Source organism: Cantharellus anzutake (genome assembly GCF_015039405.1).
Source record: "Cantharellus anzutake strain C23 chromosome Unknown EI90scaffold_11, whole genome shotgun sequence".
Classification (NCBI taxonomy): Eukaryota; Fungi; Basidiomycota; class Agaricomycetes; order Cantharellales; family Hydnaceae; genus Cantharellus; species Cantharellus anzutake.
Window position 1 is genome coordinate 1,399,593 of NW_024066961.1, and position 14,632 is coordinate 1,414,224.

Below are 14,632 nucleotides of genomic sequence, written 5' to 3' on the forward strand. Positions count from 1 at the left end.
ACATGTGGGTCAGAATAGGAGGAATTGGGTAACACGGCTGCACATTACCACAATTGCTCCGGATTCCTGGTGATCTAGTTCGGTGAAACCCGTCGTAGCACTGAAAATGGTATTATGTAATTAGTCCTGGCAAGCGTCTCGCTCCTCATCGTGGGTCATGATCGTGTGCAGCGGGCTGGATCTAGTGCAGAATCGCCATCGGCCATGCCATAGTCTGACCCGACGAAGCAAGCTCACTGGCACATCCCCGAATCGCTCTGGCTGTGTGACATCATGTTACGTCGAAGCTTCTTTCATTATTCTCCAACTTACGGAACAAAATAATTACTTCCTCCTCGATAGGATCCTGCCACATCTCATCTTTTCTACGGGGATCCCTAATCGCGTTGGCTCGATCCCAATCACCACGGCTCAAAATACCTCCTGCATATGTTGTGTCCATTACACCCGCTTATCATGATGATATTTTCTTCGACACCCAATTGTAGAACATTTGAGTGTTCATGGCCCTTAGGAATGGCTTGCATTGCAAAGGAAAGTTCGCCTGTTGCCTGTCTTGGGCATGTCCGTTGTGGGCCGCAGGCGACCCAGTGGTTCACTATACTCATAAATGGATGCAGGAGTAGCATGTCAGAACTTACGCGACCGAGAAATACGTTCGCTTGGGAATTGATGACCACTCCTTGTGCCGAAATATGCACAATCGGGGTCAGCGAGTCGAATTCACGAGTGTGCAAAAACGTAGATTCCTCCCACGATTTATATTACCTTCAGGATTGCGAGAACCAACTGTCTCCCTCAGGGCAGCTCCTCCCTTCTTACGTTCTTCCTCCGTGTCGAGATGTTCCAAGTCCTTCTCATAATTGTACGGAAGATGCATTTTGGAATCTTGTCCACCTTTTCATCATCGATGAAATCCTGAACTGTTATTCGCGGACGAAGTAAGTTGTGATGGTAGTAAGTAGATCTAAAGCGTAATCGATCTCTTTGAACTTTGGTTGAACTTGACGAACTTAACCCGCTTCGTAGTCCGGCTTTGGAGTTGATATATCGCGACTCGGATAATCACATCGCAGTGAAGCCACGCAACAAAGTCGAGACGAGACTTCCACTGTGCATGCATGTATGTTCTGCGGAATAGATACACGAAAAGTAACTGTGTCCTCCTTCGTCTCAGATACTCCATTGACAAGTCCCGCCCTATCGATATTCCCATCGCCACTGTGCTCACGGCCTCTGGATTTCCGATCTTCAACATTCAGATGTCGTGTGGACATGTATTGCACGCAGGCAAAGCACTCACGGGGCAATACTGTTCCCGCAAATACTCTGTTGCCGGGTGAGGCTAGGGTACAAGAGCGGATGTGACAATGAGATGTGCGTGGAGACCGAACTTGAAGCCCTACATAATACAGATATGGAGTGTGCTAGCATATAGAGCTGACGAGATTGAGAATGGCAGGACTGCTGCCACATGCCTGGACCGATAGACCTCGTGTTAACCTCACGTCACGATTAGGTCGCACTGATATAACCAAATGAAAAAAGAATGAAAGGAAAGCAGTCCCGTCCTATTCGTACCATTATCATTTCACACTGGGCGGGTGGTCGACTCAGGTAGTATTCGTCCACTTCTTTCTGGCTCCATTCACATTCCAGGTCACTTCACCATTCCATTCTCATCAACAATAGACTCAAAGTTGACCCCTCCGTACCTACAGAGCCAAAGAAGGAATCCCAAAGTTTGTCTCAAATCCATTTCGGCATCATCATCCTCAAACGCAAGACGCCCCAATCGAATAACTCCCAATACCGACGCGAGTCCTTACCATCACTTGAAAATGTTCAGCATGTACGCCAATGGAGGAGCAATGCACTTTGGGGGGTTGGTTGGTTGGGGTTAGTTCATCGATTTCACCATCTCCACACCACGACATGAAGTCCTGACACTAAATGTGAACGGCAATGAACTGCGCAGTGGTTACGTGAAGCTAAGTTCCTTGAACATGTGGTGTCATCCCCTCCCGACGAACCAAATAACCTCCGGATGCACCCCCTAGCGGCTTCGAGATGTTGAAGTGTGCGTGTTGCGCAATGTTGGGCCGTCCAGGACTCCAAACATGTCTTTCGGAAACCCCAACCCTGCAGAAGAGGTGCTGGTAAATGTTAAGAAAACAAAACGCTCACGAACGCTCAAAATGCCAAATGAACCAACCTCTAGGAATGATTCATGTTTTTTGGTTGTCTCGATGCGATAGGCTTCTCGTTCTTTAACGACCCTGTGAATACGCAAGACCTGAACAGGATTTCCATTGGCTGTCGCACTGCCTGGAGCCTGATGTATGCACTGGATACAGCAGATATTCGGGGAGGCCCGAATCAAGTCCACAGAAGGGTGACACTAGTATAAAAGTGATCTAATCGTTGCAAATTTAAATGTGGCGGCAATGCCCTGAGTATGTACTGTGGATTCACCGATGAACAGGACTTCCAAGACGCTACTCCATCTTGGGTGTTGCTCGGTTGCGCCTCGTTTCCTTATTGTGGGCATGAAATTGAGAAAGACTCGTTGGAGATATCGGTACTGCCGTGTTGACCAATGTCGATGTGTTCTGGCTATAGCGTCTCCACTTCCGACCAGTCTATATAGCATAAGCCACCTTAGTGAGGCACTCAAGAACGGGGCAACATCGAAGACTTGATTGAAACATTTCTTCTCTCGAGCTTCAACGCGATGAGAAAAAGATGGGTCATCATTGCTAAGTAGATCAAATTCATCTTTTGGGACCCGTACCCGTGCGGTAGAAATTGGATAGAGGAACTGTGTGGGGGTATACATAGATCATAAAATCGTTGGCTGATAACGGCAAGATTAGCGTCACTGAGGGACTATGTAATAGTTCTCGACTTACTGAATCCAGCGCTTCCCCGTGTCTGTAAGAGTTAGACAGCAGACTATCCGTGGTTCCTTCAGTCCAACATACGTTTCGTCACGCTGGAAAGAAAAGGGAAGTTGGAATTTTAAGCACACTCCGCGCCTGAGTGTTTACCGCAGAAGGGCAGCGTCAGATGGGGGAAAAGAGTAAGATTCTGCACGGCTAAAGGACGGCTCCTCGCAAAATTGATCGCACAGATGAAAGCGGGACCCCGTGTCTTTTGCTGCGCTAGCCGCTTTGTAGATGACAGGAGGAGAAGCGTGACAATTAATTAATGGGACTTGGGATTTGCGGAAGGTTGTGGTCCTGTGGTGCTCTTCACACTTGACGTGAGGGACAGATGTGGAGGAAGGGATGGATTGGGGCCTCCTCCTTGCCTGCTCCTCTGCGCCGTGGAGTCGGGAGTACAGGTCCGGAATGTTTCCAACACGTCAAAGCGAAATTGCGAAATTATGGCAAGTGAATATGTTGTCCGGATCCGGGAAGACAGCAACCCAACCTTTCAGCAATGATGGGTCGCTGGTGCGCCTCTTCACTCCGGGCTCCCGGCGATAACCTCCGCACCTGGATCCAACAATTTGAAGCAATCAGGCCAGCTTGCGCCCCATTTCTGATCGCAGCCATGCCCATTTCAACTTGAAATGATCTTAATGAGTCCCGACAAGCGTCTCGCCGCTTAGTCCCCTGAGTCTGATGATCGATCACGGCAGGGGAAGAAAGTCTCCACCGGTAAAACTTTCACATAGCCGCAATCCTTTTGCAGCGTATGGCCTTCGACTCCAACCATCCACCAGGCCGGCGTAAAGTTGAGTGCACGTCGACACTGTTTTGAATTCCAGCTGCAAGGAATCTTGGAGGAATCCTCACGCATCAAAATGACCAAGGTCAGTGAACCGAATTCATGGTTGGAATGAGTAGCGTGCAGGAACAGGCGGTTCTCCAAGCATTTCGTTTCTCCCAATGATTCATATTTACCTTGAAGATTGCAAGAACTAACAGCCTCCCTCTGAGCAGCTCCACCCATCTTACGCCCTTCCTCCATGCCGAGACGTTGTTTTCCTTCCCACAATCGTACGAAACATTCGCTTCGATGAAATCCTGGATGGCTGTTCTTGGACGAAATAATTCCAGAAAATGTAATGGTAGTAGATCGAAAGCGAGCTTCCACTGTGTGGGTTCCGCGGAATAAGTAGATACACGAAAATAAAGTAAGAAATAACAAAAAGCCAGTCCCCTTCGTCCCAGATACTCTATTGACAAGTCCCGCTTTATCAATATTCCCGCCGCCACTGTGCCCACGGCTTCTGGATCGATCTTTGTATCCAATCTTTAACATTCGGACGTCGCGTGGACATATATGCACACAGGCAAAGCCTTCTCAGGGCAATACCGTTCCTACAAATACTCTGTTGGCTGAGCGAGACTACATAGGGTCCCTGTTCTTACGCAGTTACAAGAACGGATATGACAACGAGGTGTGCGTGAAACTGATGAGATTGAGAATGGCAGAACTGCTGCCACCGATAGACCTGGGGTTGACCTCACACGACTAGGCCATCCAGTTCTCTGACCACAAATGTATTTATCCTGTTTGAACCTGCCGCCCTGACAATCGTTGGCGGGGCAGAATTACCTGTTGCGCCCAATGCGGCAAGTGATTGCGGGTTCTCTGGTTGATCGAGTATATTTCTGCGCATCGTGAGGAAGAGTGGTGGGGATATGACATGATGAAGCGAAGTTCAATCTCGTAGGCTTGTGTTTGAAGATTGTGAATATGCTTCCTGATTTACAGGACGCACTGGACGCTTGCGTAGGATTGATGCCAACAATTGTCGTGTGAGTGCTACACATACTCGCATCTTGTGTCTTCCGAGACAAAACGGTGCGTGAGCGATGCAGAAATGTGATAGTCAAGGCTCGTGCCCATAAACATCAGGGAATTAGGAATGATAGCATGATGACGACTACGTCCGCACATCGCCCAAAGCACGAAAACGGACTGAGTCTGCATTCCCAAGGCTACATCAAACATGCACAATAGTGGGTGAGTAGCGGATAGCAAACGACTAATAGAAATATATTCTTCAGTGAAGCGCAGGGGCGGGCAGCTCTTCATGAGCTGGTGAGGCTGCAGAGTGATCGTGTCAAACCCAGATATCGGATGAATAACAACTAGTAGTACAAGACTCTGAGCCTTTCTTTATTTACAAAGAGCGCCTCGGAATGGCGTCCAAGATTGTCGAGTTTGACACTTTTTTCGCTCATGAGGAACGCCTCAGGGTGTCCAAGATTGGTGGGTGATACATCGAGACTCTCGAGCGCCAGAGTTTGACACTTTCTTCGATCACCGCGAGCGCCTCGGAATGCCGTCCGAGGTTGTGGAGTGATACAAAAAGAGACTCGAGCGCTCGAGTGAAATCTGAGGTGCATGATGTCGGGTGAATGGCAACTAGTTGTCTTACACTTTCCTCGATCATCACGAGCGCCTTGGAATGCCGTCCGAGTTTGTGCAGTAACGCAAAAAGATTCCTAGCGCTCGAGCCAAACTTGGGGTGTACTGTGTCGGATGGACGGCAACTAGCTCGCGCCAGAGCTTGACACTTTTTTCAATCGCTGGAAGTGTTTCGGGATGCTGTCCAAGTTTTTCAAGTGACGCAAAAAGATTCTCAAGTGCTCGAGCCAAATCCGAGGTGTGAGATTAGATAGATAACAACTAGCTTGCACCAGAGTTTGACAATTTCCTCGATCACTGCGAGCGCCCCGGGATGCCGCCTGAGATTGTTGAGTGATACGAAAAGAGACCTGAGCGCCCGAGCCAAATCGGGGGTGTATAATTGAGTCCACAGACGTAAGGTAATGGCAACAACGCAATCGAATCATCTGCCAACTCACACGCCTTCTGCAATCTCGAAAAGAACCCAAGATCAACGCTCAACTGAAGGAACATGAATCTGAACAAGATCCTCAAATGAACGCTATTGATGATTCGTACCTTGGCCCATTCAGGGAACGATGATATGCTGATGTAACCTTCCATCCTCATACAGACTTCCACCCAGTACACTATTTGCTCGTTGAGAAATATGGCAACAGACCTATTGGGTGCCTCTAGTGGCTTCTGAACTTGGGTGAGATAGACGAGATGGCGACATGCATAATCGACGTGTTCCGGGAGGAATGGGTGACAATTTGAAGTGTGGGAAGAAAAGCCCCTCAGTCAGCTCTAAATCCTTCACAGTGAAAGACCTTGGGTAGGTGATTGTGGATCAATTCAGAAAGTTGCGAAAAGATCGATGCACAATACGGATCGGTCTGTCTGACTCCTCGACTCCTCGACTCCTGGAGGGGTGTAAGTTCGGCCAACATATACCGGACGGATGATTTCAGGAGCGGTGACGGAATGACATCCCATGCTAGTGGCCTTAGGATTGCTCCCATCACAATGGGGCCGTCATACACAAAATCATTGTACTCCCGATCGCACTTCTCTAAGATGCTCGTATATAGCGCATCCATCACTTTCTCAGCGGAGACCTTCGATTGGTTGACGCTGGGATTGAGAAGTGTGTTTAGCGCCCTCGCAAGCTCACCGCTAGCAACTTTCACGTAGCGAAAGATGGTACCGATCCAAACGAACAAGCCACGCTGCAATATGGCTTGGACCAATTTATCCTCGTCCTCAATTCAAACCAGGAGGTACATCCTTCAGTTCGCGCAGTTGTGAGCGGATGTAGACAGCGCAGTCATGGACATTAGCATTGTCTGAAAAATCGATAGTGAGGCGATCAATAGGGTAATTGGATGATAGGAAACGGTCAACGAGGTTGAACTGTCTCGAAGTGTTCATCTAACACATCAATGATGACCACCATAGGACAACCAGACGGAGAGGTCCAGCCACGGAATTGCTTCGCGAACGGGGCCGGCAAGAGAGCTGGATTCTTCTGAAAAGTCGCTATGCGGCATACTGGGTCGTTTGTTGCTAGAGATCGAGCCATGCTGCTAAACAGACGATCCGGCCGCGACTGCTCACCCGCTCTGAAAACGATTTCTTTCGCACTCTGCAATTGAGAGCGCAATAGATGTCTTGTCGACGCCGGCCACGGCGCTCTGCAGTGATACGCAATTCTCGCTATTCCCCGTGTTACGACACCAGGCCATAATATACTCGATCCGACCGGTCCTAGTGCCTTTCAGGCATGCCTGAGATGGGTGACAATGGGATACCTGGGTCCATTGGGAACAGAAGAATTCACGACTCCACGAATTAACCGATTTTGATTGTTTGCTATTGCACCAACTGTCAAACTTGTCCGCAGCTACATGGTTACGATAATGAGATCAGAGCAGCAACATGACCGACGAGGATCAAACACAATTACCTTGAAGAATGTCGAGGCCGCGCTAAAATCTTCCCTTGAATCATCAATCCTGCTGGGGTTCTTCGTGTGGGGGAGGGGGTTGCAGGTGCCTGACTGTCTTTCCATCTTTCCGCGCAATCGATCGATTTCGATTTGAATACATTGCCGCGCGTCACAGAGTACCGATGTTATGCGACAGCAATGGCTTGCATAAGAGCAGATACTACTTACTCGCTTAGCTTCGTGACACTTTCCATCCACGGCTTAACCTCTTCGTTAGACGCATCGTACAAATCGATGACTGCAACCACATTGTCTGCGATATATTTCCCAAAACTCTCCCATTTCCCCTGAACATCTACATAATGCATATTGTTAACTTCCGCTCCTGGCTCGGTATAAATTATTACTAACTTTCATCTCGCTGAGGATCAGGTGTGTGGCACCAGTGGGAGATCGTAAAGGAGGGAACAACCCCAATGCAGCATTGACAGCGGCGAGAACTGGAAGTGCAACATCACCTCCCGCGGCTAGGAGACCAATGACAAGCAGAAGGAAGGATGAAGTGGAAAGGTCTGATGCGCAACGGATGATAATACTCGAGTGGACACTGCGCAAGTTCACGGCGAGTGCAATTCATCCCTTTGGAAGTCCTGTGGCAGATTCCATCCTCTCACGCAGAATCAACTGACATGGTTCGCAGCTACTTATGCTGACTCTCTAAGTACCCTAGGGCTTGCTACGTGAGATTTGGTGTGAAGTTTGCAACATGAACATACATACTTCGATCTCGTAGGAAGCTGGGCCGTACCAGCAGCAGGTGTATGTGGACTGTCGCGTGGTTGCAAAGCGAGTGGTGATGCACAATAGGCAGTAACAAGGCAGGATCCGAGAGGATGGCAGAATGGGGGGATTTGGCATTGCCGCTGGGGCTAACGACCTTGTGGTGTCACTGGATCCCAACAAAGCAGATAAGGGGGAAGATGGCGCTCTAACGCTGGCTGACAAATTTGTATGCTTAATTCCGCTCCACTTAGGTGTTGGGCCTCAAGTAATTGGGCCTCGAGTAAGTCAGTTGTAAATATTGTTTTGAATTTGAATTGAATCAGGACATACCTCCACCCCAGAGACTGGCGTATTCAAATGTCGCTGCCCAAAATCCTGTCTATAGGCTCACCATGGAAGGACAATGTTGAAATAGATCGACTGCGGCAAGATCAATTTTGACCACACCTCGTGTTGTTTGAGCAAGACATGACGACGCGCCGGTACGCATATCATGCCCATATCGGCTATCCGATATGATACCCTTTTACCATGTGTTTCGTGTTTCACTGTTGATTGCCTTCCACATGTAGCGCTGTCGCGTATCTCACTTTCTTATTACTTTTGTCTGATATTCGTGTTATTACTTTAACTACTTATACCGCTGTGCGGTTACAATATCAAGTTGGTTGTTCCCCGTTATCCGAGTGTCCCCGCTGAGAGCTACATAACAACACCTCGCGCGCCCAAGTTGGGTTCGTGCTTACCGCAGAAGGACAGCATCAGATGAGGGAAAACAGCAAGATGATTTCTAAAGAACGGTTCCTCGCCAAATTGATCGCACAGATGAAAGCGGACCCCGTGTCTTTTGCTGCGCAAGCCGCTTTGTAGGTGATAGAGGGAGAAGCGTGAGAAAGGGACTTGGGAGGTAATGGTCATCATAGATATGTCTGGCAAGGGACAGATGTGGAAGAAGGGAGGATCGATATTGTGGCCTCCTCCTTGGGGCATTATTTCTTACTCGAAGAGTGATCGGCTGATCAACCGATCAAGGTCGAATTCCCGCACTCACTTGTCAAACAGTCCGCCCTTCTGCGTCCTGGAGTCAGAAAGGAATGGAGTCGGAAGTCACTGATTAGTATCACATCCTCGGGACGATGCTATTACATAAGGAAGAAAATGCCAAGCTTGCCGAGTTGTTGACTTCCGGATTCGGGAATCGGCGGTGCGCTCTCCAGATCGGTGCTCATTAGAAACTGCACCGCATTCTTCATTGCTTGTAAACCTCGCGAAAGTAGCATGAGAATCAACTCATATATTCCAAATCGACCCCGGACAGGTTCCTCGATAATGAGTCCTGACAAGCATCTCGCTCAGGCTGATAATTATCAGACTCCCGAGTCATCTCTCACACTAATGATCGGTCAAGGCAGCTCCACAATTAAAACTTTCATATAGCTGCAATCCTTCCGTGCGCAGCCCACGTACTGGACGGTTTTCGGCTCCAGCCATCCGCTGGCTGAGACGGCGTGTTTTTCCACAAAGTTGAGTTCCCTAGCTCTGAGCCAGCTCCGCCCTTCTTATGCCCTTCCTCCGTGCCAAGGCGTCCCTTTTCCTTCCCAAACATGCGTTCATGACTCCGATGAAATCCTGGATGGCCGTTCGTGGATGAAGTAGTTCCGGAAAATGTGCAATCTCGCCTGGACTTTTGGTTGATGAACTGATGTTTGCTTAACCCGCTTAGTATGACCAACGATGACATCACATTGAGGTCACACAAGGCGAGCCTTGCCCCGCAAATTTCACATGGCCTCTGGACCGATGCCTGTGTCCAATCTTTAACCATGGAGACGTCGCACACACACACACACAGACATGCGCAGCCCCCTCAGGGCTATACCGTCATCGCGAAAACGCTATCGGTTGAGTGAGGTGAGAGTCCCCTGTTCTCCCAGCGGAAGGTAGTTACAAGAATATATATGTGGCATAAGACGTGCATGGAGATCGAGTCCTAAGTCCTACATAATTAATACAGATATGGAGTATGAAGTGGACAAGAATGGTAGCAATATGGGCTCCTGCCACAATGCCCCACGTCACGACTAGGCAATGGAGCAATGGAATTCTCTGTTGACCCTGACAATATTCTCTTTCGCGGCAGGACAAGTGCTTGCCAACTTGGCCCTCCCAATTCCGCTCCACGCAGTGAATGGTTGTCAGCTTTCTGGTCGATCAAGTATGTTTCTGTATGTCTCGGGGAGGAGTGATGGGGATATAACGATGGTGAAGCAGAGTTCAGCCTTGTGGACCGGTATTCAAGCTGGGTGATTGTCCCGGACATGCCGCATGATATACATATCGCTCCAGAGGCTTACATGGGGTTGACGACATGCTCGCTTCTTGCATCTTCCAAGACATGTATGGATGTGGTGCATGGGCGATGCAGGAATACGGTAGTTAAGACCTGTGTGCATAAGCATCAGAGTATTGGGAATGAAGTGGCTCCTGATCTGCGGCCCTAGGCATGAAAACAGGTCGAGTCTGCATTACCAAGGCTATGCCGAAAACACACAATGTCGGGTGAGTAACACGCTGCGAACAACAAATAGCAATAGAATCTTCAACGAAAGTTAGAGCCTTGGCATCTTTTGCATGAGCTGGTGAGGCTGCAGAATGATCGTGTCGAACCCGGAGTGGATGATATCAGATAAATGACAACTACTGGCGTAGGAGTCTGAGCCTTTCTTTCTTGACAAGGAGTGCCTCAGAATGACATCCGAGGTTGTCAAGAGATATTACAAGATTCTCAAGCGCTCGAGCCAAATCCGGGGTGTATGATGCCGGATGGGTGGCAACTAGCTCGCGCCAGAGCTTCACGCTTTCTTCATTCACAAGGAGTGCCTCAGAATGTCGTCCAAGGTTGGTGAGCGATACATCTAGATTCCCAAGCGCTCCAGCCAAATCCGGGGTGTATGATGTTGGATGGGTGGCAACTAGCTCGCGCCAGAGTTGCACACTTTCTTCGATCACCATGAGTGCCTCAGAATGTCGTCCAACGTTGTTGAGTGATACAAAAAGATTCCGGAGCGCTCGAGCCAAATCCGGGGTGTATGATGTTGGATGGGTGGCAACTAGCTCGCGCCAGAGTTGCACACTTTCTTTGATCACTGTGAGCGCCTCGGAATGACGTCCAACTTTGTTGAGTGATACAAAAAGATCCCGGAGCGCTCGAGCCAAATCCGGGGTGTATGAGGTTGGATGGGTGGCAACTAGCTCGCGCCAGAGTTGCACACTTTCTTCAATCACCATGAGTGCCTCGGAATGGCGTCCAACGTTGTCAAGTGATGCTTTAAGATTCCGGAGCGCTCGAGCCAAATCCGGGGTGTATGATATTGGATGGGTGGCAACTAGCTTGTGCCAGAGTTGCACACTTTCTTCAATCACCGTGAGTGCCTCGGAATGGCGTCCAACTTTGTCAAGTGATACTTGAAGATTCCGGAGCGCTCCAGCCAAATCTGGGGTGTATGATGTTGGATGGGTGGCAACTAGCTCGCGCCAGAGCTTCACACTTTCTTCATTCACAAGGAGTGCCTCAGAATGTCGTCCAAGGTGGGTGAGCGATGCATCTAGATTCCCAAGCGCTTGAGCCAAATCCGGGGTGTATGATGTTGGATGGGTGGCAACTAGCTCACGCCAGAGTTGCACACTTTCTTCAACCACTGTGAGCGCCTTGGAATGGTGTCTAACTTTGTTAAGTGATCCATTAAGATTCCGGAGCGCTCCAGCCAAATCTGGGGTGTATGATGTTGGATGGGTGGCAACCAGCTCACGCCAGAGCTTCGCGCTTTCTTCATTCACAAGGAGTGCCTCAGAATGTTGTCCAAGGTGGGTGAGTGATGCAGCTAGATTCCCGAGTGCTCGAGCCAGCTCCGGGGTGTGTGACTCTGAGTCCGTAGACACAAGGCAACGGCACAGTGCAACTGAATCACTTGCCAACTCATATGCCTCCTGCAATCTTAAAAAGAATGCAAGATTTCTCCTCACATTGCGAAACACTTTGACCAACATGTGAATGACTTCTTTGGACGCCCGATCAACGTTCAACTGATTGGAACATGAGACTGAACAAGAGCCCCAAATGATCGCTACTGATGATTCATACCTTGGCCCATTCAGGGAACGATGATATACTAATATACCCTTCCGTCCTCACACAGACTTCCACCCAGCGCGATATTTGCTCATTAAGGAATGCGTGAATAGGCCCATTGGGTGCCTCCAGTGGCTCCTGACATTGCCTGAGATGATGCACGAAATGCCGACATGCATAATGGACATGTTCAGACAGCGCTTCTTGAGGAATGGGGGGCAGCTTAGCTTTTTGGGGTAAGTCCTCCATCAGCCCCAAATCCTTCATAGTGGGAAGATCTTTATTCAAGATTTCGATGCAGCGCAGGGCCACTCTATTGTTCTCCCTCCTCGCATCCACTCCAAATCGACCAAGTATGGGTGATTGTGGATCGACACGGTCCATGAGAAAGTCACGAAAGGATTGGTGCAGAATACGAATTGGCTTGCCAAGATCCCTTATTCCTGAGACGAGAGGTGAAAGTTGAGCTAATGTATATCGGACGTCCGACTCCAGCAGTGGTGAGAGGATAGCATCCCAGGCCGCAACAGATAGTGGCTTCTGTGCAATTAGAATTGCTCCCATCACGATCGGGTAGTCATGCACAAAATCATCATCCTTCCAGTTACACTTCTCCAAAATACTCGCATACAGCCTATCCATCATTTCCTCAGCGGATGCCTTTGATCGGTTGAGATCTTCATCCAGCAGGTTCTTCAGCATCTTCACAGCATCACTACCGCTGACCTTCATGTAATCAAAGACAGTACTGATCCAAATGAACAAGCCACCCGCCCGCTCCCGTATCCTTTGGACTAATGTATCTTCTTCCCCGATTCCATCTTCCAAACCAGGATGCACGTCCTTCAGTTCGTGTAGTTGTGATTGGATGTAGATAGAACAGTCATGCAGGTTAGCATCGTCCGAAAGATCGATGGTGAAGCGATCGATAGGGTAATTAGGTGATAGGAAACGATCAACGAGGTCAAATTGTCTCGAAGTGAGAAAGAATTTGATGTTAGGTGGTAGTTTTGGGACTGCTTTCCGAAGGATATCGGCAAGACGTGGGAATGACTTTGTGTCGCACTCATCTAATGCATCAATGATAATCGCAATGGGACGGTCAGACGAGGATGTCCTGAGACGGAGAGGTTCAGCCACTAGTTTCTCGAATTGCGTCGGGAACGAGGCAGTCGAGAGGGCTGGATCCTCCTGAAGAGCGGATATGAGGGAGGCACGGTATGCAGCGTCGTGGGTTGCCAGAGATCGGGCCATGCCGCTGAACAGATGGTCCGGCCGCGACTGCTCGCCTGCTTTGAAAAAGAAGCTTGCTGATGACATGTTTTCTCTTTTACACTCCTCTGCGATCGAGAGCGCAACAGATGTCTTGCCGGCACCGGCCACGGCCGTTAGGAGTAATACACGATTCTTGCTATCCTCCGTGGTACGACACCACGTCATAATACGCTCGATCAGATCGATCCTAGTGTCTGGCAGGCACGGGTGAGTTGAATCGTGATGGGGGACAATGGGATATTTGAGTTCATTCAGAACTGAGGAATCTTCTACTCCACGAGTTAACCGATCTTGGTTGTTTGCCATTGCACCAACCGTCAAGTTTGTCTGCAGCTATGTGGTTTCGATGAGATCAGAACAGAAACATTATCGGGGATCAAACGGAATTACCTGGAACATTGCCAAGGCTTCGCTAAAATCTTTCTTTAAATCATCGATCCTACTGGGGTTCTTCATATGAGAGAACAAGTTGCGGATACCAGATTGCCCTTTCATCTTTCCACGCAATCGACCAATTTCAATTCGAATGCGCTCCAGCGCCCTACGAAGTACCTACGTTATAGGATGGTTTCGCCTGCATAGAGCAGATCTACTTACTCGCTCAGCTTCTTGACGCCTTCCACCCACGGCTTAGGCTCTTCGTTAGATCCATCATACGAATCGACGGCCGTAACCACATCGACCATGGCGTCCCCGATATGTTTTCCAAAACGCTCCCATTCTTCCTTATTTCCCCTGAACTTCTGCACAATGCGGATTGTCAACTTCCTTTCCAGGATCGGTATAAATTGTTACTAACTTTGATTTCTGTGAGGATGAAGAGTGTGGCACCGGTGGCGGCCTGCAGAGGAGGGAACACGCCCGATGCAGTATCGACGGCGGTGAGAACCGGAATTGCAACATCGCCTCCCACGGCGAGGAGATGATTGACCCTCTGCTTCAGCGACATGGTCAATAATGGGTGGATGGAAGGGTGGGGATGAAAGGTCAGACACGCAGCAGGTGATGACACTCAAGTAGAGGCTGCGCAGCCATGAGATCGCCGCAAGGCGCAATTCATCCCATTGGCGCACTTATGGAAAGTCTTGCGGCAGATTCCATCCTCTAATGCAGAACCAATTGAGAAATCGATCCTAGCTGCTTGC

The 14,632-nt window shown here is 49.2% G+C and overlaps 6 protein-coding genes across 6 annotated transcripts; 2 read left to right on the plus strand and 4 right to left on the minus strand.

Moving 5' to 3' along the window:
• The first annotated feature begins 346 nt into the window (after positions 1-346).
• Positions 347-1,357, plus strand: EI90DRAFT_3046415 (uncharacterized protein). The gene is made up of 2 exons (XM_039059470.1): positions 347-1,152; positions 1,263-1,357. Exon 1 carries the CDS (start codon positions 430-432, stop codon positions 943-945), a length of 516 nt encoding a protein of 171 aa, XP_038919423.1. The 5' UTR covers positions 347-429; the 3' UTR covers positions 946-1,152; positions 1,263-1,357.
• Positions 1,358-3,281: 1,924 nt separating this feature from the next.
• Positions 3,282-4,525, minus strand: EI90DRAFT_198238 (uncharacterized protein). Its single transcript, XM_039052398.1, has one exon. It carries the CDS (start codon positions 4,270-4,272, stop codon positions 3,613-3,615), a length of 660 nt encoding a protein of 219 aa, XP_038919424.1. The 5' UTR covers positions 4,273-4,525; the 3' UTR covers positions 3,282-3,612.
• A 672-nt stretch (positions 4,526-5,197) lies between these two features.
• EI90DRAFT_3119852 (uncharacterized protein) lies at positions 5,198-6,783 on the minus strand (the record flags this gene model as incomplete). Its single annotated transcript, XM_039063256.1, has 5 exons — positions 5,198-5,493; positions 5,829-5,871; positions 5,929-6,054; positions 6,258-6,581; positions 6,637-6,783. The coding sequence occupies 5 exons, from the start codon at positions 6,781-6,783 to the stop codon at positions 5,198-5,200; spliced, it is 936 nt and encodes a 311-aa protein (XP_038919425.1).
• A 741-nt stretch (positions 6,784-7,524) lies between these two features.
• On the minus strand, positions 7,525-7,991 carry EI90DRAFT_3119853 (uncharacterized protein; the record flags this gene model as incomplete). The annotated part of the gene is made up of 3 exons (XM_039063257.1): positions 7,525-7,647; positions 7,712-7,907; positions 7,975-7,991. The coding sequence occupies 3 exons, from the start codon at positions 7,989-7,991 to the stop codon at positions 7,525-7,527; spliced, it is 336 nt and encodes a 111-aa protein (XP_038919426.1).
• Positions 7,992-9,309: 1,318 nt separating this feature from the next.
• On the plus strand, positions 9,310-10,127 carry EI90DRAFT_3046438 (uncharacterized protein). Its single transcript, XM_039059471.1, has 4 exons — positions 9,310-9,606; positions 9,666-9,750; positions 9,807-9,994; positions 10,054-10,127. The coding sequence occupies exon 3, from the start codon at positions 9,808-9,810 to the stop codon at positions 9,991-9,993; it is 186 nt and encodes a 61-aa protein (XP_038919427.1). The 5' UTR covers positions 9,310-9,606; positions 9,666-9,750; position 9,807; the 3' UTR covers position 9,994; positions 10,054-10,127.
• A 653-nt stretch (positions 10,128-10,780) lies between these two features.
• Positions 10,781-14,436, minus strand: EI90DRAFT_3014302 (uncharacterized protein; the record flags this gene model as incomplete). Its single annotated transcript, XM_039056765.1, has 5 exons — positions 10,781-12,166; positions 12,225-13,820; positions 13,878-14,028; positions 14,085-14,230; positions 14,287-14,436. The coding sequence occupies 5 exons, from the start codon at positions 14,434-14,436 to the stop codon at positions 10,781-10,783; spliced, it is 3,429 nt and encodes a 1,142-aa protein (XP_038919428.1).
• Between the last annotated feature and the right edge of the window lie 196 nt (positions 14,437-14,632).